The sequence below is a fragment of the Cariama cristata genome, unplaced genomic scaffold, assembly GCF_000690535.1.
Source record: "Cariama cristata isolate BGI_N322 unplaced genomic scaffold, ASM69053v1 scaffold2700, whole genome shotgun sequence".
Classification (NCBI taxonomy): domain Eukaryota; kingdom Metazoa; phylum Chordata; class Aves; order Cariamiformes; family Cariamidae; genus Cariama; species Cariama cristata.
This window is the reverse complement of record NW_009595070.1, coordinates 50438-76439: the sequence shown is the minus strand read 5'-3', so window position 1 is coordinate 76439 and position 26002 is coordinate 50438. Positions and strand designations below refer to the sequence as shown.

The 26002-nt window shown below is 39.2% G+C and overlaps 1 protein-coding gene across 1 annotated transcript in view; it reads right to left on the bottom strand.

The window, feature by feature from the left end:
* Nucleotides 1-26002, bottom strand: part of DCLK2 (doublecortin-like kinase 2) — a gene marked incomplete at its 5' end in the record, with an annotated part of 87011 nt that overhangs the window by 10578 nt on the left and 50431 nt on the right. Inside the window, 8 exons of the mRNA XM_009700387.1 lie at nt 931-1064; nt 3335-3481; nt 5199-5318; nt 9059-9116; nt 13834-13942; nt 14926-14998; nt 15384-15386; nt 22625-22719. Coding sequence (XP_009698689.1) covers nt 931-1064; nt 3335-3481; nt 5199-5318; nt 9059-9116; nt 13834-13942; nt 14926-14998; nt 15384-15386; nt 22625-22719 — 739 coding nt within the window. The remainder of the gene's footprint in view (nt 1-930; nt 1065-3334; nt 3482-5198; nt 5319-9058; nt 9117-13833; nt 13943-14925; nt 14999-15383; nt 15387-22624; nt 22720-26002) is intronic.

Here is a 26002-nt window from a genome sequence, read left to right as displayed (position 1 = left end):
CACTTTTCTTTTACAGCACAGAAATTAAAACACTAGAGGTCAAAAAAGAGGGCCTTTCCCCTATTCTTTTAGAATCAGAGAATCATTACGGTTGGAAGAGACCTCAAAGATCATCAAGTCCAACCGTAAATTTTAGATTCAGTCTGTCAAAAATCTAACACATGCAGATGAAGTGCCCTTTGAGCTCCCTGCAGCTGCGAAGTATTTCTCAATAAGACAAATGCACTGAACACTGCTTGAAACAATACAACAAACCTCCCTCCGAGGGGATGACCAAATTCAGAATGGTCACAGCTATGGCAAGAGTCAGCTAGCATGGAATGGAGGTCTAATAGGTCTAAAAGGAAAGACGACTTGTGAAATTCAGCCATTTTACCACGTTATTTTGTATTTATGCAGCCACCTAGTAAAATACAGAACAATGGGGTTGTTTAATTAAACCACCAGTTATCAAATAGCATGCGTCACCCAAACAAGGTCACTTGAATCAACATAATCTAATTAGACCTGCTCCGAGAACAGGTTTGGACTAGGTGACCTCTGGAGTCTCTTCCAATATGAATTACTCCATTTCTAACACAAACACTCTGTTTTGCTTGTCCGTTTTTTCCCCGAGCAGCAGCCATGGCAGGTACAACGGGCTGTGAATGGTGAGGTGAGGCAGGGAACAAAAACCAGTAAACTCCACTGCACCAGCGCTGGTCCTCGGGTGATGGCACGGAGGCAAAGGTGAATTCTGGGAGCAGGGTGAGGGAGGAAACTGGCCTCTTTGAGGAACCGAATGGTGCCTGTTTTCTCATGGGTGGGTTGGTTACAAAAAGACGGAGAACCATCCTACGAGAGCAGTCTAGTTCTTACAACAGTTAAGAGCTACCTGCCAGAAATAATGGGTCACAAGACGTCACCTACGTCTTAGCCAGTCATCCTCACCCTGTCTCTGCAATGATTTCTGGAGCCACGTATGTGGGTGTACCACAGACGGTATACAAAGGGCCTTCAACCACAGTCGCCAGTCCAAAGTCTCCTAGCTTCAAAGACTTGGTTCCATCTGGATATTCACATACCTAGAATCAGCAAAATCAAAACAGAATAAGGAGGAGACCATCCACATTTTTTTAAAATCCTTTCTGTGGAAAATAATTATCATCACACCAAGAAGACAGAAAAATGAGGGAACTTGCACAGCCCTGTAGGGAAGGAAGAGAAAATGGTATGACCACTGATTGCCACAGCGCGGCTGGAGCTAGTATTCAGTGGAGCTGTCTGCCAGCTATGTAGGTCGGACCATGATATAGCCTCAAGCACCTAGAGGGGGGGAAAAGAAAACCCAGTCCTAGCGTGCTGAGAAGTTTTAAATATTTTAAGAAAAATATAATACTATACTTCCATTTGATTGGGACCTAGCATTTAAAATGGGATTGGCAGCTACAATCAGATTTGTTTAGCATCTCTCACTAACTTGGCATAAATCTAGTCAGTCAGCGTACCGGAGATTCCATAGACAAATGTCTTCCCTAAGCTTAGTCTAGGCAAGTTCAGTACAGAAGTGAGAACGCTGCCCGAGAAGTGTTTAGGTTTCTGTGCAGACCCAAGTGCATCTGACCAAAAGGCCCATAAAGAACCTAGCACATCTTGTTCTGAGTCATGTTGTTGATGAAAGAAGCTAAATTTTAATAGCAAAAAAAGTGTTATAGGACAGTGATGGCAAGAGTAAATCAAACCAGACCAACAGCAAGGGAAACATCCCTAATTAAGAACAAAACTGAGCTTAATTGAAGTAAAATGTTTATGTTAACATGATTTCGATGGGATCTAGTTTCTAGAATGCAGGACTCCAGAATGGCTGAATTTATTTGGTTTCCTCAAACAACCAAATGGTGCTACGGCAGCCTTTGTTCCCCTGTGTAATTCATATCGTTAATGGAAACACTTGTTCTCCTTGATACAACACCTTCATAGCTGCTATTACTCTTAGAGTTTCTATTTTTAAATGTGTGACTAGTAAAGAGGATGTAATTCAGACAGCTGGATGACCCTGTGCAAAAGAACTAACTACTTGCAATTATAGGTAGCAATTGACGGGAATTATTTGCATTTACATTCAATACCAGTATGTTATCTTAACATTCTGCCACTGTCAATCACAGTGAGTAAGATTTGCATCTGGTGAGTAATCTCGTCAGGCTTTCTAGGCAGAAAGGACATTTGTGGCTATTTATAACTGATTCAATCACTGATGAGAGCTTAAAATTTCCTTGGCCTGGCTGTGTTTGAAGATGCACTGATAGTAAGTGAGACTTCCACCTTCATTTTCTTTCTCTTAAATAAGTGCCATGTTGCTGGGACTACATTTTCCAGGAGAAGTCTCCCTTCCCTTCCTTTCCTTTTGCTAAACAATCAAATTTATTTGAGGGCTTATTTAAATTGCTAAACACTGCCAGTGGAATTAGTTGCGAAAGAATTAACTATTAATTGGAAAATATTTTCAGCTTATCCTTGTACTAGCTCAAAATCTGGCCTGGGATAAGCCCTGACTCCTACTCTAGATGCAACCTCATTAAACAGGATTGACAAACACCACAGGCGGCTTTAAGAAATGCCTACTAAGTGTTGAGGAAAGCTACCAGCATTCCCAAGGACAGTGCCTCAAGCAGGGGGGATTACGGCCCTGTTCAGTGCACGGCACGCAATATCTAATACCCCCTCAGGAATACGTAAGTGTAACCTATGTGCATAAGCAAGGGAGCACGCTGGTCCCATTCTGCGAACCGTAGTCCAAGCAGTTCCCAAAGCAGACTTCATGGTAAGTCCTGTCAACACAGTTATTTTATGTCTCTGCTGAAAACCAAAGTAGGCAGTCCCCTAGGACAAAATAAACGTATGTATGGAGTTAATTCATGGCTAGAACACTGGTAAATCATCAGAAAGATGTTCCTGCTATGACAGTGAAAGAAAAAAAAAATAAAATTGCTTGACATAACCATATGATCCTTCAAAGAAATGGCACTCAGCCCACCTTTTCTCCCACTTGCAAACTAGAATAAATAATTCATCGACATAGCTTTAAAATCCCTTGTTCCGTGAGACAATACTCCTGTTTACCCAAATGGCAGTCAATCAAAATGTAAATAAAGACAGGTCTAAGGACAGGCTTGAGCACAGCTCACTTGGGTTACCGTGATTGCTATCTCATGGCAGAAGATTTATTTCATACATAGTTATTCTAAATTAGTATTCTTGCTGTTCTCTGCTCAGCTCCTTGACATTTATAGACAAGCATGTGCATTAATGAGAACAAAGTAAGAGAAAATATTAGAAAATAAAGGGGACATACCAGGAGGTTTTCTGGCTTGATGTCTCTGTGCACAATGTTGAGCCCATGAAGGTATTTGAGTGCACTGGCTAGATTGTAGACCATTGCACTCCCATCTCGCTCCGTATATTTTGTAGAAGAAGTGATGGCATCGAATAGATCTCCTCCCTAAAGTAATAGAAAGATAATAGATCACTACATGAAAAATAAAATTAAGATGATGATATGTCATAAAAAAGCCACATAAAATCTTCCTTTACAAAAGGCACGCTCAAATGCCTGTTAAAGAGTACAAAAATTATTTTGCAGAAAGACGATCTAGACTGGGACTTGGGTTATCTATGTCAAATTCTCAACTGTACTCCAGGCTTCTGGTGTCTGCGTTTGGGCAAATCACAGCTCTTCTCTGTCTTGATTTCATTCCCTTGATCTTCCTACCTTTCATCACTTACTTATCTTACCTACAGGTATAGGCATACCGTCTCCCTTTTCTTCACCTTATCAATATATTACCTTTACTTAGCAAAAAACAGTCGATTTTAAGTAAAGCCTAAAGTAATACAAATTAACCCAATAATAAAAAAACCTACATAACAAATATTCAGCAACTGTAATGAACTGCAAATTGGAATTTCTGTAGATATTGCAGAAATACCCAATAAATACAGCTGAAGGGGACAAACAACATCACAAGCGTGATTTTTTCCAACCTAAATGATTCTACGAGACACCAAAGTGCAGAGCCTACAGATGATTTCTGAACGTGCCGGTTGTGCAGTCTCTGATTACAGATGCCCTGTTGCTCTTGGAAAACATAACACCATGTACGCGAGTTACTGGTGCAGCGTTTCCAGCCATCGCAACAAAGTTGGGGTGGGTGTCTCTGTGATGGTTGCCCTGGATACCTCTGTAGGAGTGAGCTGTCTGAACTCTGGGTGGCATTCCAAGCATTTCCATACATGTGGAAGAGAAGCAGCAGTTCAGGAAATACAGGCCAAAATAGTGGTGTATTAAAATATATTAAAAAAAATACAGTCTTAAACCCAAAAAAGCCTCTACTATACAAAAATAACTTCTAGAAAGGAAGAGAAATGGGTAGGCTACGGAAATTATGAATTCAACAGCTCCAGACTTTCTTTAGAGGTTTCCCAGGCTGGCAACCGTTCTAGAGAGGACTCTTGAATCTAACAGTGTTTCAGACAGAAATAAAAAGTGATGATAGTGATGTACATTATTTGTATCTGACATGCCAATCAAGCTGCGTATGTACAGAACACAGGCAAGAGAGTGCTTGACTAAAACTTGATGCCAGTCGTGTATTTGGTTCACAAGGTGACAGCGAAATGAAGATTTTTGTTTTCTCTCTACATGTATGAAAGCAGCATCTATTTTTCTGGTGAACTGGGAATAAGGTGAGTGAATGTTTGATACAAGCAAAAGAGGTGAGATTTTTTGAGTCTGAATTTTGCTGGACCATAATCACTTGAGTTTAAACTATTCGTTGCATCTATTGTCTACTAAGATAAAGTCATTAAAGAGAGTTTGTTTCTTTAAAGTAAATTATTAAATACAGATATTAGTGACATAAATGCAGGTGGTCTGTCAGTAAATGCCTATCACTATTACTCCCTCATATTGTAAACATGATATAAAAACCACTATCCACATTGCAAAATTGCCTCATATCTGTGTAAATAGTCTAATTACAACTGAAGAGACATAAATTCCATTAATATAATTGATTGACAAGAGTATTTGCATGATTAAAAATGCAGGTTGCCACTGAAATCTTAACTGATTATGTCTCCCAAGAGCTTAATGTTCCTAGATACTTCTCAGATTTCACATCAACACAGAGAATTAAAAAAAGTCTCCTTAGTCTTACCTTGACGAGTTCCATCACCAGGTACAGTTCTGATGGGGTGTCCATCTCCTCTATAAGCATAATGATATTTGGATGCTTCACTCGGCGCAGAATAGACACTTCATTTTCAATCAGGTGTTCCTGTTCAGAAAAGAGATGGAAGTTTATCTGAACAGACACGAAATTGCCAATTCACTTCTCCTTTCATCAGCTGCCCACCGATTACTTGATCAGCGAGCACCTTGTTTGCTGGTTAATTTATATAGTAGAGGGTTATTGTCAGATGCTGGATTTTAACTTGTATTTTAGACCAACTGTACTTCATCATTGACCCAATTTAATTTAAAATACCATATTTCACACACTTAACCCATGGGATCTCTCTGAAAAAAAGGCTCCGGAACATGACGGCAATTGAGGAAGTGCAGATTATATTCTTATGTGGGTATTATGAGGTGAAATTAAGTTCAGAGCCTCCCCCACCGTTGTAACCTGCCACCCCCCATCAATAGTTAACGCGTTCTTGATCCTCTCCAGCCTTCACCTCTCATTTAGCGTAGGTTACTCAAGGACAGATTACCTAGGATTTATTTTCAAGGACTTTATTTTTATAAAAATTGTGGATTATATACAGGAAAAAAAATATTACAACTGCTTTGGTTATGGATTTCAGTTCATTTTATATGTATGTTCAGATTTACAATCTGCAAAATACGTAATAGCTCAGTTGAGTCGTCGTGGCTCCAAGAGCTTAGCAGCACACAGACCGAGTTGAATTTCCCCTTCCCTATACTTCTGAGGAAGGAACGGGTCTCACAAACAAACGAGTTTCAGAATGTGGTGTTTTCTGGAACATCCTAGCACTTGGTTAACACCGGAGAGCAAAGAAAATTACAGGCCCCTTTCATGTGAAGAATGATTTTCATTTCCCTTTATAAATCTTCGAATACAGATACTGTATTTAGGTTCACTGCAAAAGTAACAATGCTCGTCACATAAAACACTAGTTTCCTTACACTTTGGCGGATAACAAATCACGTCACTGGACTTGGAACTTATTTGTGTTTAACGCACTGATTCGTAGCATGCACTTCATGCATTTGTGAGCAGAGCACTAGAAGTAGATGTGATCCGCTGTGCATAGGCAGTGACTGAAGATCTCACGCTACTTCACCTTCTATTTCCAGGGCTGTTTACGGATGCATTGTGTTTTTGCCAAAGCTTTATGTGCCTATGGAACTCAGAAACCACATGCCGGGTGTGCACCTCGCTTTGTGAGAGCATGGTGTGGCATATATGGGTTAAAGAGTCACACCTCTCAAATTCAGTTTGAAAGAGCATCAATTGTCATTCTGAACAAACATATGTCGGCTCCAAGCAAAGTGCTCTGGAGGGAAAGAAACAAACAAACATGAAGCAATTTTGTTAAACACAATGCTCAATCTCATCAACAGAGAAAAGTGAACAGCCACAGCATACTAAGCCTTATGGGTGGAAGCCTGTAAATTCAAAGCTAGCATTAAGAGTCCAAGCAAAAACCAGAATCTTATTATAGCTTTGTCTACCTACAGAACAGATAACACATTAAATTTATTACATCCATTAATTATGACTAAGGCACAACAGCTTTACCTGTGCTTGCTTTGTTTTGCTTGACTAAATTGTTAATTGCTTTGAACAAAGCCCAGGCATAAGTAATGTTTATTTAAAATAAACAATGATAATTTTTTTAAAAGGCTCCAAAATGTTGTTGAGCCACTGTTTTAATACCTGTCTTCAAAATGCTGACTAATATGTAACTAGTTATTTTCAACCACCCCACTGTTACGGCTATATTTTGCGATGTAAAAAAAAAAAAAATTCTCAAACTTGTTATAACATTCTCCTGGATAGTGCAATACAGATTTCAGTCTACGTTAATATGATTTATTTACAGAAAAATTGTTGTATAATTAACATGTAAGCTGATTGTGGAAAATACATTAATTGATTGGCTTCAAGTTGTAGGACACCCAAGATGAACTGCTAGAGAGCGGCGAGCAACATACAACTCGTGCAGATTTGGGCCAGATGAGTGTTTTTAAGGCAGGACTTATGTTGGCATGTGCAATGGAGTGAAGGAGGAGTAAGCTGTAGCAAAATTTAATTCCTTTGTTGGAATTCTTCCTGGACAGTTCTGCCACTGTCTGTTACAGGTACAAACATCTTCCTAACAGCAGTCCTCTGCCTGTACCTACACCTACACCTGTATGTGGCCACACAGACACAGGTCCTTTCAACACAGACAAGTATGCGTCCATGGGGTGGGTGGGGGGGTTTATTTGTTTGTTTTAAAGCAAGGAGAACGATAAATAGAAAATATGTCTAAAGTCTCTCGATAAAATGCATTGTCTATCTCTAGACCATTCCAATTTATGATACCTAAGCAGCTGACTCAGATGAAGTTGCAAGTACACATCACCCGAAAGTTCTCTTTTGCAGCGAAACACGCTGGATCGCCCTTTTCACAGCTGAAGAAATGGCAATATTTTAATCTCAAAAAGGCAATTCTAACGTTTTTTCTTCTGGTTGTAAATTTTTAAGATTCCTTTCTAAATTTTCCCTTAAATAAACCTAAAGAATATGAGATAAAGCAATGGGGAGGGGGGAACACTCACCTCCTAGCACTAATACACCATTTAAAATCTGCACAGATAAAACATTTTTGTTTGAGGACCTCTACTCCAAGTCATCACAGCAGGTAAACTCGTTACTGTACAGAACTATTCGGCTCCTTACCACCCCAAGAACGTCATACAGACTTGCTGCATTTTCCTACAAGGTCACATTCAGCATATGGAGCCCTAATTACACTTCAGAGCCATTACTCCATGCAATTGCCAAAAAGAGTACCTTGCGATTAAAACCCTGACTTGGTTGCAAAGTTACCTCCAGAATCATTTCAGTGCAAACATTTACATAAAAAAATGAGGTGTCTGCATCCAAAAGTCCATCTTTTCAGTCATCCTTGAGAGAACGGCATATTTCCTACATGCAGAGAAACTTTAATCCAGAACTTGATTGCTAATTAATACTGTGCCCTCAGCGTTCTTTTAGCTAACACTAAACTGTGATCCATCTGACTCATAAGTTCCTCAAAAGCACTTTGTTTTTAAGGTATTGCAAAGCAGTGACAATAGAAGCATTTTATTTGTTGTTATCTATTCCAACGCTTAGTCTACGTTCGTGGCTGTAGGTGGGGGTTTTTTCTTCCTTTTTTAAAATCTCTGTACTTGGGAGGAAGGTGAAGAAGAGGTCTGACACTCTCAGATATTTCCTTCGATTATGTACCACACTGTTCTGCTGGAGAGAAAATTTTGGACTTTTTTTTTTTTGAGCTAGAATTAAAAAGAAAGATTAAGGGACTCTTTTGTTAAGAGATCTTTGTTATATAGGATGGTGAAACGACAAACAGAAAGAAATGATTGTGAAAATTTCTTTCCAAATCCATGTTCTGCATATAAAAGGAGCATGTACAGCCATAAAAAGATAAAAATAAGATGCAGAGAGGGATGGAAATTCTATAAATACATATGTAGCTGCAAATTTCCTCTCTCATATTTTATAGATCAAAATCTTTTTAATACATTTTGGACACGTATTAGCATTTTCTTCGTTAGTCCAATAAAACAGATGACAATTTGTTTGGCTTTTACTCTATTAACTAGTAGGTTAACGCCCACTACTTTTATTACTTGCTTCTTCAATACATTATCATCCTGTTAAACAAATAGTCAGAAAATAGTCAGAAAACCCAAACACGCCCACCGTTTATGAGTAATGAGCAGCTGCCAGCGCTGTTTCTGCTATTTTTCTTATACATGCAAATTGTCGTACGCTACCTTTCCACAGCATTTCGCCTTGTCTATGATCTTCAGCGCAAACTCCTTTCCTGTGGATCTAGCAAGAAAAATATGAGAACCATTAATTAGAAACCAGTCAACAAATTGTGGCATTATCTGTAAGAATATGCATCATCGTAACAGAATGCCTTGACCCATGGAGGTTGCCGACAGAAAATTCACACAACGGGCTTGATTTTGGTTTTTGTTTTCTGAGCAGCATTTGCGCCTGCTGTTTCCCTGACTACCACAACCTAGCTCGCTTTCTGTAGTAATCCCAGGCTCCAGCTGCAATTCATTCTTCTGTGACCTGGCACAACTCTCTCTCGCTTCGTTAATGCAACACGCAAAATTTGTCTTGAGCCTTCCACTTCGCTTTGTTCAACTGGTGGGCTTTAAAAATAAAAATCATACACATTTATGTGTAAGCAAGCGGAAGGAAGACTGATGTCCTAGTGGAAAAATTCAGTAGGATTCAGCAGAGCTAAAAACCCATAGTTCATTACAGACAAGTCTAAAATCCCGCAGAATTTATTAGGCACTAATTTTGACCTTTTGTATTTCATTCCTTCTGTTGTTTGTTGGGTTTTTTTTAGTATTCTATGGAATTGTATAGCAGTCATCCAAAGTCCCATGACATTTAAGAGGGTGGTTATATACAAAGTAAAAAGGATTACTGTTTTCAGTAAATACTCTCAAAGAAAGGAGTTCTTGTTTGCCTTTTGTCCCTTTAAGCAATAAAAATCTTCTCCATTTCTCCAGAGAAATGAGAGAAAAAAAGCCACACAAATGAATTATCCTTTTTGTGGGGGGGGGTAAACAAAGACGACATTACTACTCATATTAATGATGAGTTAAAAATCACAAGGAAATGCCGTAAGACCCTGTTGCTACTGTTTTGTGTTGTGTCAGTACCTGGAGTACTGACAGTAAAAACACTGCAGGTAGTTACAAAAGCAAAAGTCAGGCGTGTGTTCAGACTCCCAGGTTAATTTTCACTATACTTTTGGCATTAGATGTAACTAATCAAAACCAGTACCTCACCAAAAAAGGAACTGAATTAATATCTCACATTTGATTTATCCATTACTGAAAAAAAGCAGTAGAGACTCTCTGCTCTGAAATAGCTGTATCTGCGAGGTTGTCATAGTTACAACCTGATCTGGTCTGTAGATAGAAGCGTTCTCTCACTGGTAGCTGTGAAATGCCATCCTCTCATGTTACGGACCTGATGTAAAATCTACTATGAATACAGTGTGTAATTCAGAACCACAATTTATGCTCTACACTAAATTAAGTGCATTATCTGAAAGCCTGCAAACAACTGATCAGCAAATCCCACTTAGCAAACCTTTGGCACTTACACTGTGTAAGAGGAGTTAACATTCACAAAGCCAATTATTCATCAACCAACTTCAAATCCCTCTTGCAAATGTCTTTTACTATTGCACCTAAGAAAAAACTCCTCAATATCATCCACGTAATTTGTGTGCTAATACCACTGCCTATCATACACCAGGATTGTCTGACAGGTTTCTGGTATTCTTCTGTCTAGTTGTCGGTGTCCATCTGTTGACTCGTGTCTCTATATGGAGACATACAGGCACCCTTTACAAAAGAGACCATCCTATTATTTTTGTAGACCAGCTGGTATAATAGGATCCTGGCTCCACACCTAAAGGCTCCTAAGCACACTGCTATTGGAACTGAAGTATAATAATTAATAGGAATTAGAAGACAAGCATTTAGAGTTGGCATTTCCTCTCTCGTTGTCATTATTAGCAACTATTGTTGTATATTTATTTTCTCTAAAATTCATTTAATAATGCTGCACTAAATACAAAGATTGGATCACATACAAAACTAGATTTTTAAGTTTGATTTTGTTTGTTGTGGGTTTTTTTAAATAATTGGAAGGTTGTTTTTTTAGTCCGGTCCCCTCATTCCAAAAAGCACAGATGACATTTTGAAACCCAAGTGACTTAGCAGCCCTTGTCCCATTTTCAGTGGAACTTAAGTGATTTCCAAAATGCACAGTCAATATTCCTGAAAAGAATAAATTATGTTATCTTATGCTTTTAATCTGTTATCAAATGTTGTTCACTCTATCGATAACAAAGGATGCGTGGCCAGTCTCAGGGTGCATGGGAAAACCCTGTGAAGCACCATCCATTTGGTGTCTGTGCCAAAACTTTGGGTTTTGAAACCACGGAAGCGCCTTTGAGAGACAAGGTATGCTGGGGCCCGACGGGAGCCACCTGTCCCGATGGGGAAAATGCATCTTTGGGTGTAAGCTGGCGGGACTGATCATAGAATCATAGAATCGTTATGGTTGGAAGAGACCTCAAAGATCACCAACTCCAACCGTATACCTGATGCCACCATACCCACTAAACCATGTCTTGAAGCGCCACATCTAAACGTTTTTTGAACATCTCCAGGGATGGTGACTCCACCACCTCCCTGGGGAGCCCGTTCCAATGCCTAACGACTCTTACAGTGAAGACTGAGATCAAGAGGGCTTTAAACTAGAATCGATGGGGGAAGGGGATACCAACAGCACTGCAGTAGGTAAGGGTTGGCACGGCATCGCCGGAGGGTGGCAATGCTAGTGGGAACATTTACACTGCTCCTGGGAGCACAGAGGGCTCAGGACCGTATCTGAAATGCTGGTATGCTAATGCACGCGGTGTGAGAAACAAACGATGAATGGAAAGCGCTGGTCAGCTCCCAGAGCTACCGTATCATCGGTATTAGTGGGATTTGGTGGAATGAGTCCCATGATTGGCGTGCTGGGACGGAGGGCTACGGGCTGTGCTCGGGAGGGACTGGCAGGACTGGAGAGATGAAGGTGTCGCGCTATACGTAAGGGAGAGGTTGGATTGTACAGCCCTTACAGTTAGTGATGACGTGGTTGGGAGCCTCTGGGTGAGGATTAGGGGGATGGAAAACAAAGGAGATCTTGTAGTGGGCGTCCACTACCCAGCCAGGATGTGCACTGATGAGTTATTCTATAGGCAATCAGGAGAAATCTCTGGATCAGTAGCCCCTGTCCTTATGGGAGATTTCAACTTCCCAGACATTAACTGGGAATATCATACTGCTGTCATGAGCACATCTGGGAAATTCTTAAAGCTTCTAGGAGATAACTCCTTGTCACAGGTCCTCAGTAAGCCAACTAGGAAAGATGCCCTGCTAGGCTTGCTATTCGTGCATAGAGGGGGCTGGCAGGCCTGCCCTGTGTGGGGCGGCTGAGGACTTTGGGCTTGTCTAATTTGGAGAAAAGGAGGCTGAGAGGTGACCTCTTTGTCCTCTACAGCTTCCTGAGGAGGGGACGTGGAGATGGAAGTGCTGACCTCTTCTCGCTGGGGTTCAGGAACAGGACACATGGGAATGGCTCAAAGCTGCGTCTCTCAGGGGAGGTTTAGACAGGTCGTTAGGAAGCTTTTCTTTACCCAGGGGGTCGTCAAACCCTGGCACAGGCTTCCTAGAGAGGTGGTCGATGCTCTATAAAACTTGCATGCTTGTACATCACTTTCTCAAAAAAGTATGAAAAATAACAATTGTCATTTGCTGCTATAAACCAGAAGGGCGTATTAGACATTGTGTTACATACCACCTGCCAATATTATTCTCAGTAATGGACAGAAATAATCCAGATACAGTATCAAGAAACAATTCTCTTCAGAAAAAGCAATAATGGCTGCAGAACCCTACGTTTCAGTAGAGAAGGCCCCAGGTTCAGCCTCAGTACCCAACCCTTTTGGCCCGTTTGATGACTCGGCAAAAGTATCTATCTATGCATCCTTGATCTGCTAAGGCTGGAATGAGATGTTTCCATTCATAATTATCTTTCTTTTCATTTAAATAAAACCAGCAGATGAGGATGAAATAATAGAAACTGTTTCTGTAACTTTTGTCGGTTTTACAGACATTTGCTGAATTTACCCAGTATTTGCACACAAGTTGGGGATTCCTCATAATATTTAAGAAGCTGACATAACTCTGAGATTGATGAAGATAGCAGAAGGTGGTTCTAAAAAATACACTGAGAAAGTGACAGTCAAGTCATCTGTTATGTTTGCGCTAGCAGCAAAGTGTGACACAAAGCTCGCAGAGGAAGAGCAGTAACACAGCACAGGTCTGTAAAGGTACCCTGCCTACCCATGGGAAACCAGGCGAGAGAATATTTTAGAATCTGGAATACTGAAGGGCTGATTTGAAAAGCCTCTGGCTAATCACTGGACTACCTCACAGGAGCAACAAGCACAAGGGAGTCCGTAGCACAGGCTAACAGCCATCAGCTGCGTGCCTTTAAGAACACTTTGCCCACAGTAGACTGAAAGCTGTGAAAAACCGTTTGAGCAGCAGACAGTAGGGATACTATAAGCAGCAGAATTGCTGAGGCAGAAGGGGGAGTCTCTCAAAGACTGTTTAGATGCCACATAGAATTTCCTGCCATCCAAAAAGTTCTGTTGTGTGAGGGGACTTCTTGAAGATCTGTGGGGTTTCCTGAAGAGCATCCATTAGAAGGCGATACCTCCTTTAGATTTTGGAATAAAAAGCCATGTTCCTCTGCTGCTCTCATATCCCTTTGCTGGAATAATACGTAGGAAGCTCTGTGTGTTTTGCTACGCTAAGTTCTCCTGAAGCGTAGGCATATCTTTGCAACTGGTCTTTCCTTTCATCTCATCACATTTGCTATGAAATTATGCTAATACACAGGGCTTTATCCAGTAAAATAAACAGCAGTACCGAATAGTTTCCTTGCTCACCGTTCTATGCACTCCTTTACAACAGCAAAATTGCCATCACCAATCACCTTCCCCACTTTATACTTCTCAAGAATGGTAGAGGACCCTGAGCACTTGTTTCCATTCACACCTGCAAAAAAGCAAGGTTGATAATGCAAGCTGAAGAGAAGTGTCAGCAGGATATAAGATATCCCCAATGGGTTCCACGGACACAGAACAGTCACAAATGCAAAATAAAACTTAAAAGCAAGCTGTTTTCTTCACAGCTTATTCCCTTGTTTTTATCTCAGGCACAAGAAAGAACAAGATAAAGCTAACAAGAGTTGTTTGACCTTTTAACATGCGAATCAAATATTACTGTGGTTTTGTGTGGACATAATCCACATAACAAATGCAGTTAGAAGTCCTTAGTTTAAATATTTTCTGAACTCAAAATACTTTTTTCTGAAGTATCTTTTTGCATACTCAAAGCAAAAACGCAAGTAAGACTCATCTACAATGCATGTAAAAGAACTAAAAGTTTTATCTGCTGAATTTCTTCAAGTTCCCTTAGCTGCTGCTGAAACATCCAAAATGCAAATAAGTTTGATAGCTGCTTATTTCAGTATTTTTAAATTAAAAAATTGACTCTAAAATGAAATTTAAAAAAAATTGAAAAAATAACATTGCTTTAAAGAGATAAGGAGTGAAAGGTTAAATTTAGCTAAGGTCAGTTGATGGGCTAATGGTTCTACCTGAAGCACAATGTGCTGTTTTGAGGACGGCTGCACTTTCAATCCAGCCACAAACACATTTCTGGTGATACTCTGCAGCTCATGTTCAAAATCACTCAAATTCCTAATAGTGACTATTGAACAGCACGGTCCACCAATGTGCTACCCACTTGACAAAAAAAAGAACAAAATTTATTTCCCAACTTTACTGCCTTGACATATAAAACGCGATAACAATTTTTCCAAGATAAGGTTGTCAACAAAGTATCAAACATCTCAGAACAAAAAATGATTTGGAGTCATCAGAAACCATCTAGAAGTGCTAAACCAACTGTCACCTACATCAAAATTTTGTTAGCAATTGTTGTGCAAAGATTGTTAGCGATTATTGGTGTCCTACCTTCGGGACTCTGGCAATGGAGTGATTCAGGTACACCATTCACATTGGAAGAAGATCCGCCATGGGGAGAGATCTATGGAAGTACACAAGAACTTATTATTTCTGATGGTAAAGCAATCACAAGAAGGAGCCAGACAAAAGACCAGCAAAGTTAAAAAAACCCCAAAACACTCTAAAAACATCTGTACAGAGTCAGTTTACTTTTCTACTTCCATCTTATTTTTATTCTTGCTTTCTCACAGTTCATCATCATTATACTACGTCATTGTCACTCGCACCAATTTAAGATTCAGACCTGATATTCCTATTTAGATAAGTAGTTGAACAGATTACAGTAAACAGCAAAGAAAATTCCCTCCAGCTGCACCAAGTTCCATCTAAACCTCATAGAGCCAGTGTGTGTGAGGCAACATTCCCTCCTTGTTCTCCATGAGATCATCACAATACACTCTGCGTACCTGCTGTGGTCTAACACAGCTCTTCAGAGCTCACACTGTCTGAGGTTTCCCTGCCTGAACTCTGTCAATATATTCTCTCTGTAGATTAGCACTGAAGCATGCTAGGAAGGTAATGTAGAAATGCTTGCGTGGCCCTACTAGTTTTCATTTAAAGAAGAGAATTTTGGCATAGATGGACATCAATGATAGGCAGAGTTCCTTGGTAATGTAGTGGTCTATATTTTAGGTTATTATGCATGTGAAGATTTATGACATCTACAAGCATTTCAAGTTAAGATGTCTGATATGCATCCAGACATAGATCCAGTTTTAGTAACTGTGACCCTGTGTACAAAACAAATATCTAAATGATTTTGAAGGATGAAGGCTGAAGAAAAGTACTTTTGCTCTGCTTGAAACTTACTTGATACTCGATCTGAATCTTCACAATTCTACTTAAAGTCATCCTATCATACTGCCCAGGGATACACACAAGAATCAATTTTTGTTTTAAAAAGGGGTGGAGGCATAGGAATGATTGCCATGAATAGTAAAATGTACTGGATGTGTTCTCTGCACCGCTGTTTTATAAGGTCTCCCATTACAGTTAAGTATAGGGATGCTCTATGAAATTAAAATAAATTTTAGATCATTCCCCCTCCTCTACTTTAACATTTCTTGCTGTTCTGTGAAGTTCTATATCTTGTTTTCTTCATGGGCTATTACAGTAGTTCTCACCACTCGCCACATAAAGGATTAAAATGCTTCTTTGCCTTAAGCTCAGTGTCTGTTGAAATGGCTTTGCATGACACCAGGAATGCAAATGCAGCATTTTCCATTTTAGCTGACATTGTCTGGTTACACTGCTGAATATTTTAAATCATTAACACTATTGTCAATGAAAGGACTGAACTGACAGATAGGGATATTGTCTAAAGGCTCATGAAATGCTAATGAATGCTTAAGTTTCTAGTGGCAGCTGAGCTGCCTAATCAGCTAAAGGTACAGTAACTAGAAGCTGTACAACTTAATTTTGCAGAGCCTCTGAAAAAATGATGTTTACTAGCATTGGGCATAGAAGTAACATCAAACAGCAACCAGTCAGCTACTACTCTGCTCCTTGCTAGTAACTTAAAACCAGGCTATGTCAATGGTGCTCTCCTTCCGAGTTATCTATTTATTTAACAAAGATCAGGAACAAGGACATTTGGGCTAAATGACATTTGTGCAAAATCACGTGTCAGTCTCTTAACTGGTCACATTTTCTTCAAGCATGAAGTGGAGACAACAGAAACACTGCAAAGTATTAGTCATCAGCCAAAAATATTAGTAATCTACTTTGCATTTTCAGTGAGTAACATAGGAATATCTAGCCCACACTTCCAACTTTCATCCTTGTAATCAGGTCAGAGCATGACTAGGCACATTCTTTCTTACCACCAAACAGCAACATGAAGAAAAGCTAAAAGGAATACAAAAAGAAAAAAAAAAATCTAATGCTGCTGCTGTGGCTGAGGTGCTAGATCAGAATCTGAAATGGCAGGTTTAACTTTAGCTCTGCCTCTAATTTGCCTCATGGCTCTAGACATGAGGCTGAACTCACTCTGCAACAGAGACTGCTGGTAATTTGGGCGCTGTAGGTCTGTGTCTCTCTTCCTCAGCAGCAAAATCAGTCTAATCTTTCCCTGCTGTGTCAGAGCACAGGAGAAATAAACTCTTAAAACGTCTGCAAGGTGCCTGACTAGCCAAAAAAGGTGGGGAGGAGGTAGGAATTGATGAGAAGTGACACAGAATAAAGTGATTTTTATTGTTAAAGTAATTTTCTAATCATTTAACTACCCAGTGACACGTAATGTTTAGAATATCTTGTACTGTTGGTATCCCAACAGCTGCAAGTATTTTGAAGGTGAAGCAAAGATTCTGGATGTGCAAGTAGACTTGACTGGCTCACGAGCCACTCCTGAAGTAGCAAGGAGAAGAGAAAAAAACAGCACAACCTTTAAACAATCACAAAGTCCAAGAGCATGAACGGAAATGGATATGCAAATGTAAGGCAATGTATAAGTAGCAAGGAGGGACTGGCCCAAGATTCCCTTAAAATCTGAATCAGAGAGTGAAGTCAGTGATTTGAGAATGAAAAAGCAGCAGCTTGAGAGTCATTTTAATCAAGCTACATACACTGGTCCAGCAGCAAAGATTTTTAATATATCTTTTGAGTCAAAATGCTACCATATACCTGAAAAAATGTAAACAGAGTGCTTGTATTTAAAATTAGAAATGTGCAGGGACATAAGCAAGTAATCCCAGACAACTACACACCTGGGGGGATTTTACTTTTTGTTTCATGAGAGCACGAAGAAGGATTCACAGAGAGAAACCCATATTCTCTTGAAGTGGAATGGTACCTTAGTTGACAAACCCTTGCACTCAGGATTAGATTAATTGCCCATGACATGAATGTTTGTGGAAACATTTGGGGTTTTTTTTCATATTGAAGGAAATACCCAACTTCTTGGCACCTTCAAGGGAGTGGAATGGTACCTTAGTTGACAAACCCTTGCACTCAGGATTAGATTAATTGCCCATGACATGAATGTTTGTGGAAACATTTGGGTTTTTTTTCATATTGAAGGAAATATCCAACTTCTTGGCATCTTCAAGGGATGGTGCCTTCTAGAGTGCCCATCTAAAGGTTTCCTGTGTCTGTCCTCCTTGCCTGGATAGAAATGAAGGACTTTTGCCATCAGGTTGCTAGACTTACAAAGGTCCTGTGTACATTGTCCTTTACACATATGGGCAAGTGCTTCTTTGACTTCAGTCAGACCTCCTGTGGTTGCTCAGTATCTTCATAGCATGTCTAAGATGCACTGAATGTGCTGCCCTTGTCCTCCGGCACATTCATAATGTGCCGACAAGACTCTCAACTGTAAGGTACACATGTACATGTATGTATGCACATCCATACCCTTGTGTCTGGAAAATTCCAGACAGAAATATGGGACCCCTACACAAACATTATTGTTACTATTTTGATCCTGTAATATCCTCAAAGTGCATCGGCCAAACTTAGAAAAAGTATGTCTAATATTAATATTTATAATTCCTTGAATTCTCATCTGGTTTTGCTGTGGTAATCTTTCATCTGAAGGCTAAGACGGCAACGAGAACTCTCATACCTTCAGAAAAACTCCTTGATATTCTCAAAGAAGCTTTCTCTGTCGTTATGAAAACATTCAAATTGATGATGAATCTAACTGTAGACTATGATTATTTTAGTGAAACGGTGAATTAATTGTTTGCAGAAGTATTCTCTGAAATCTGGGGATGCTTTTATAGTGTCACTGTAATTCATCCTGAAAGCCTGCAGTAAGAAAGAGCTAAAAGATATTCCAACCACAAATTGTTATTTATATAATCAGTATTTCCAGTGAGATATTGTTAGTATTTATTATTATAACGCTTAACAGCAAATTAATCTGTAAGACAGAAACTTCATATTTTTTAAGTGATAAATAGTGCTAGTAACCCAACTGTACCGAGAAGCTACTTTGTAACAATACAACAGCCAATTAGAATGTAGTGATTTTGCTGCCATTAATTTGAGCATACATGGTATGGTGCATATATATGTGTGTGTGTGTGTGTGTATATATATATATATATATAAAAGTCATGCATTTGGTTGCACTGCTCTGGAAAGGCTGAGGAACCACATAAAGATTTACCCTTTCTCTAAAGAGATTTTGAGTTGCATTGCATTATGTAAAGCATTTAGCAAACTGATGACAATGGTGAATGGACTTGACACCAAGTGCAATACCTCAGTTCCCCTACCAGCACAACTCAGCCAACTCTTTTTATCTACTGTATGAGCAAGAAAGATGCTGAATTGTAAATTCAACAAAGGCAGCAGCTAAAGAATTCCTCTAAGAACGCTATCGCACCTGTGTCACTAGGTCAGGTAATTGCACGTAAATATTCTTAACATGTAACTGCTAACAGAAGGACATGTGTACAAAACTGAAGAGATTAAAACCTTGATTAAGACAGGCACTAATCCTTCAAATCACTTAAGCACATGTTTAACTTTAAGTACATTAACATCCTCGTTGAAGTAAAAGGGACTACTCAACAGCTTAAAGTTAAGCAAGTACTTAAGTTACTTGTTGGATCAGGTTTTAATGCCCTTTCACTTTGCTCATTTGGTCAATCAATCCAAAAAGTAGTACAGAGACAAATTCAAACACAATGCTATTTAGCATAATTGGGATTCTAAGAAAGGTCTCAACTGTAAAGCGTCTTTATTTGTACAATGTCATTCTCTCTTTTAAAAGATGACAAGACTTTGTGGTACTTAATTTCAAGAGGGGACAATAAAGCACATCCAAGCATAAGGAAGTTATGACACCACTTTCCAAAATCTCCTATTTAATCTCACCTCTGGATGATTTGTAAGGTACGAAGTGAGCATCCAAGCAGACGTACTGGAAGAGCTAAGAGTCAGAGTACCCCTAACAGCACTGCATAGCTGGGTATCTAGCAATGCACACTTAGAACCAAAGAAAAAGGCTAAACCTTTCAACTGTCACCTGCCTACAGAACAGCAAAAGGACTCCTCTCAGTCAGTTGTCCTGTGCCACAGTGCACAACGCACTATTACCATTATTCCTTAATCCATGCACTAGTTTTAATGTCTATGGAAAAGTTAATAGAAAAATAAGAAACTCAGCACATTTGCTCAAAAAAGAATCTCGTACAGAGTAGTCATTTACTTCATGCACATACTTGTTAACTTTTATATCTAAATCTTTATCTTGAAACAAACTGTCTGCAAAGTGAAATGCCTAGTTACAGGCTAAAACTGTGATGTTAAAAATAAACAATTTTAATAAGAATACATAGTAGTATGCAACTTCAAAAAGCTTAGGCAGGTTCTAATCTATTGTCACATATTTTATTTTGCTCTGGCTTTCCAAACAACATAGTTTTCAAAGCACCGTTCACATGCAGCTGCTCTGACAGTCTGCTCTTTATAGCAAAGGGAAACATCAACCCTGATTTGTTCCCTTTTCCTGCTGCCCTAAGCTCCTATAAAACCATTATTAAGTGTTGCTATTTCAAGCTCTACAAAAATAAACATATATGATTTCTACACAACAAATCGGCCAAAATATTGCATTTCTGAAGCCAGAAAACTCAGAAATATACTTTATTCTTTCACTATCTGCCATGGTATTTATACCTACATTTTCGTTCAGGTATAGTCATGGCACCTTCTTTATACAAGTGCAGGAAGCCAGACTACCTGTCTGCGCGGCGATACAGTCTTAGCAACAAGGAATTATCTAACAAGAGGGAAAAGTGGTAATCTCAAAATAATAAAATTGGTCCCTGCTTTTCCCCTTTTCCCTCTTATCAGACTGACCAAGATCAATCCCACAAAAATAATAATGAGCTTCTTAAAAGAACCTGGTTTTGCACAAAAGCATGCCTCCCTGTTACAGGTTTTATGTTGATACCAAAACAGTCATTACTACTAGAACATAATCAAGAAACAAGGGTCACTGCACAGGGCACTTGACCCTTTTGGAATTCATCCTGAGATTCACCAGATAACTTTATCTTTAGCCTCAGGAGCACAACTGGGATCCTCCTACTGAACAGATGCATCCTAATGAGATAAAACAAGAGGTACTCACTACTTCAGTAACAGGCCAGGTCTGAGATGATTAATTTGGTTTTGCTGTTTTCTCTGGTCATATAGGGATGAATTATTTGACATGAAAACCCATTAGTATCCAGCATCAATTAAATTCCAAAATGAAAAAATGCAAAAGCCTACTTCAGTGGAATTGGCAGTGAAGGGGAAAGAGGACATGTCCACTTTACTGAAAATTGCTTGTTACTATCAGAATTATCTCTATCTTAATGGCGCTTTAATCTGCTAAAAGCAGACAGTACAGCGTGGGAAAAAAAAGAACCAAATTATCTAGTTTCTAAACTTGTAATTTCATTAAAGAAAGACGAAAGAGCATTTGTTAAATATAGTGCAGAGCAGCTGACAGCCTCCAGTCCCACGATTTTGGTGTCCTCTACTTAAGTTCTATAGCAAAGCTGTCCAGACAAATTTTAAGACACAGTGTTCTTATTTTCAATGTCAGAACTATTACTGCTCTTGAAAATGCTTTATAGGGGAAAGGCCAATCTCTGTTGCTTTGGACAAAGAGAAGCTATGGGATGGTACAGCTCAACAACATGAAGGCAGAGATCAACACTAAATTGCCTCAATGAACTGAACAACTAAAAATATATTAGAATTAAACACACAAATCAAAGCCTTTTCTCAGAATTATCACAGCAGCCTGGCAGAAACCAGTGCCATACTCCTTGCAAAACAAAGACTTGATAACAATTAGCATGTCAAAACCCAAATCTAAATACTATTCAAATCACGTCCTTTACCCAGTCTCTTAATTGAGAAAACAGTTTTCCACAGAATTACGCAGCCTCTTCACAACTGTTGTGTTCACCAATGGGAGCTATTACTTGATCAGAATAATCAGTGCAAACCATCCAGTGTGCTTCCAAAAAGGCTGCAATTGACGATTTTGTAACAAAATTCTCCTTGAAAGGACAGCTGCACTAATGCAGTAGTAAGATGCTCAACTGTGCTCCAGACTGTTCCTTTTATTTTACCAAGCGAAAGGCACAGAGCCGCCACTAAGAACTGTAAATGCCAATTTTTTAAGTGGGAGAGGATGAGAATTCTCTTGGTACAACACAGAGAAAAATCTGCCAGACATCAGGCTGCTCCCAAAGGAACTCCTCACATGCTTTCAGGCAGGAGACTGCATTAAGGGGTCAAACTGTGTGCCATGGATGAAGAAGGGTGCTTCAGATGAAATTTTGGGCAACGCTACAAAAGTATAAGGCATCAAAAAGAGGATACTACATTTATATAGGCTGAGGGAATACAAATTACTTGGAGGGTTTCTGCAGTCCATGAAACAATGGAAAACTTGGAGGGCAAACTGGCATATTCAAGCCACCATCATCCTCCACCTTTCCATCCTGCCAACCAAAGACAAAATACAAAAATCTTACTTCAGATCTCTTTTCCACTTCAACTCAAAAATCATATTAGCAAGGCTACCCTATAGAATTGTAACTTTTTTTTTTTCTTTTTTCCTTCTTCAGCATCACTGTAATACATCATTCAATGAATAATGGTATTTAGGGGTTTTCATGGTTCTTGCACTTACCTTGAGTCCACGAAAGCTGCCTGGGCTTGTTGGTGAAGAACTGGAGGACTTTGTAGATTTTGGGGTGGATAATTGACTGCTTGGGGTTCCATTAACTGGCCAAAGCAATAAAAGCAAACAAATGGAAAAAAAAAAAGATGAATAAAAGTCAAAACCCCTAACTTGCTTTTAAACATAACATAGCTCTCTGACAAGTTATCACTCTGCATTCAAAGACCAAAACAGATTCCTCAGCATTTAGGAATAAATTACACACTTGCATGCCACACAACTGCACCCCCAAAACTCATGTCGCTGGATATGGGATCAAGAAAACACACAAATACTGCATCGTCATTCTAGAGATTAAAAAGGCATACTCTGTCCTTTGCCAGTGCAAGAGCTTTGGGCAAATAATAGCCACAGCCTTTTTAAATGATATCATTTATTGTGATATCACACAATAAAATATGGAGAGAGAAAGTGTTCATAAAGACATTTGACCCTCCATCTCTCCTTTTTGGATCAATGCCTTACTTTCTAGGTAGAATGTTTCACAGAACACAAGTTGTTTTGTTTGTTTTTTCACCAAGAAAAACAAACAAACAAGAAGTATGAGCTGTTTGGGTGATAAAGAACTTAAGCAGTAGTTCAGAAAAACATTGACTTAGGGGGAAAAAAACCCAACAAGGTAATAGCTAGTAGGTTATTTCTGAACTTCTAAGAAGTTCAAGCGTCTGTGAAAACATACAATATCCTCCCTCTTGACTTCAAGAGTTCATTCATTTTAGGTCCAGTTTTCCAGACATGCCTGATACAACAGGCCTGATCTGTTATATCTCTGGTGACTTGAATATAACTTAGGTCAGTCCTTGTATTTTTCCCAAAAAAAACAAACTGATGAATTTCATTATGCAGACAGAATAGCACACTGTTCATCACACACAAATATGATACAACATATGATGCAACATCACTTCCTCTCTAGCTGAACATCATTTTTCCTGGGAGAAGAAAATACTAGGCAGAAATTTAAGAGCTAAAAAGGTTTCACAGCTGATTCATGGTGAAGAATTATTTTTTCAGAAAGAAAAAAGCAACCCTGTCAAATAGAAACTTAGCTTCAAAGTAAGTAACAGTTACACCTGCACAAATCCTTTACACATTCAGAGGTCTGTCATGAGTTATGCATCACTTCTTAACCAGCACTACAGGATTTATTTTACAAATGTCTATTAACCTAGTACCCTAACATTCTCCGAGTGCTGAAGATGACTTCCAAATAGTATTTTTACAACTTGGGCAGTCCACCTGCCAGTAGACCAGGCTAACTGCACTGCAACTGCCACAAAATCCTGTTTGTCACAAAAATCTCTTTCTCTGATGTGTGATGTCAAGATATAACTAATTAGCATTTAGCTACAGAATAAGTCTATCTTGAAGTTCGATAACTTGGATTTACATTCCCAGATCTGTTACAGGACTAAGATTTTAGTCTTTCCTATTAAAAGTATTCAGTGCATTTAGGATATTTTTGTCCTGACTTTAACAAGGATTGCCTGTAAGAACAATAGAAGAATTATTTAAGTGTTTTTTTAAGAGTATCTATCCCTCCTGCAGGCTGCTTTTCATCACTTTGTTTTAGATAACGTTCCTGAAACCTGGCATATCAATGCATCCTTGTTTTATAAAGAATTTGCAAGTAGGATGGTGAAAAGGGCTAGTGAACGCTATCTTACTGTTTTCTGCTTCTCGCATATACAATTTGTTCTAGCCATTAGAAAAAATACTGAGCTGTAAAGGTCATGACCAAAAATTAGATACTTCAGTAGAAGAATTTGCTTCAAATGAGCAACTATTACTACAGGAGGAAAAAATTTTTGTTTATTCACAAATTCTTTTTATACAGCTCACAAAAAGGTCACTATTTCCTCAATATGACCATTGAAGCCTACACTGTAATACATCCTTATCTATCTCTAAGTCACTACCATCCTTTTAAGCACCGACAGAACCACTAAATTTACTTGTGAAATTGGCTAGTTAACATAATCTTTTTCCCTCTCCTAACTGTCTAAGAACATCTCAGCCTACACTGACAGTACTCTAGCTCTTTGCTAGTGTCTTAGATATGCTTGGTGGACAAGGGTGGTGTTCTGAACCAGGGGTATGACTAGATGATGTCCAGAGGTTCCTTCCAACTTTTATCCTTTTATGATGCTACAACGCATGGTACATTCTGCTGAGGAATCTATTTAAAAGAGCTGTGTGTAGATACAGCTTTGCCAATGTCTTCTGAGATCCACCACATGTGAGTTGGTACACAACTGCAACAACAGTAAAAGCTGGAATTGGCCCTATGTAGATGTAAAAATTTTGCATCTACAGGGAGTCAGCCAATGGCTTGTGCTGGTTTTGGCTGGGACAGAGTTAATTTTCTTCCTAGTAGCTGGTATGGGGCTGTGTTTTGGATTTGTGCTGGAAACAGTGCTGGTAACTCAGGGATGTCTTAGTTATCACAGAGCAGGGCTTACCCAGAGCCAAGGCCTTGTCTGCCTCTCACCCCACCCCACCCGCGAGGGGGCTGGGGGGGCACAAGGAGTTGGGAGGGGACACAGCCAGGACAGCTGACCCCAGTGACCCCAGGAATATCCCACACCGTATGACGTCACGCTTAGCAACAAAACTAGGGAGAAGGCTGGCACGCGGGCTGCTGCTTGAGTCTGTCTGGGCATCTGTCAGTTGGTTGTGACCAATTGTTTTCATTTGCATCGCTTGTCTTCCTTGGGTTTTATTTCTCTCTCTTTGTTATTTTCCTTTTCCTTACAATTTATTATTTTTATTATTGTTATAATTTCATTTCAATTATTAAACTGTTCTTATCTCAACCCACTAGTTTTCTCCCTTTTATGCTTTCAATTCTCTTCCCCCATCACGCTGTGGCGGGGAGTGAGCGAGCAGCTGTGCAGGGTTGAATTGCTGGCTGGAGTTAAACCATAGCACTGCTATTTCAAACAGCAGTACTTTTTTTTTTTTTTAACTGAAAAAACACTCAAGAAATCTGTATTCATTTTTGGCACAAACTTGTCCGTTGCTATGGATTTGCTCATTATTTAACGTACATGCAAAACTTACCTTTCTCATTTTTTTTCTAAGTATAAGTTCTTTTGAGGTTTCTTTTGCATGTATAGCAGCCTGAATATACAGGGAAAAAAATTCTTTTCTGTCATTCCTTAAGTAGTACATATTGGGCTACAATTCTTCAGCGTATTGGAATGTTGAAAACTGAAAAACCTATGAATAGCCTTTAAATTGTTAACTTCTAGACGGTCCAAAGTCTCAACTTATTTGCTAATCAAAATACATGTTACTTGTTTTAGAGATACTTTCACTGTGAAC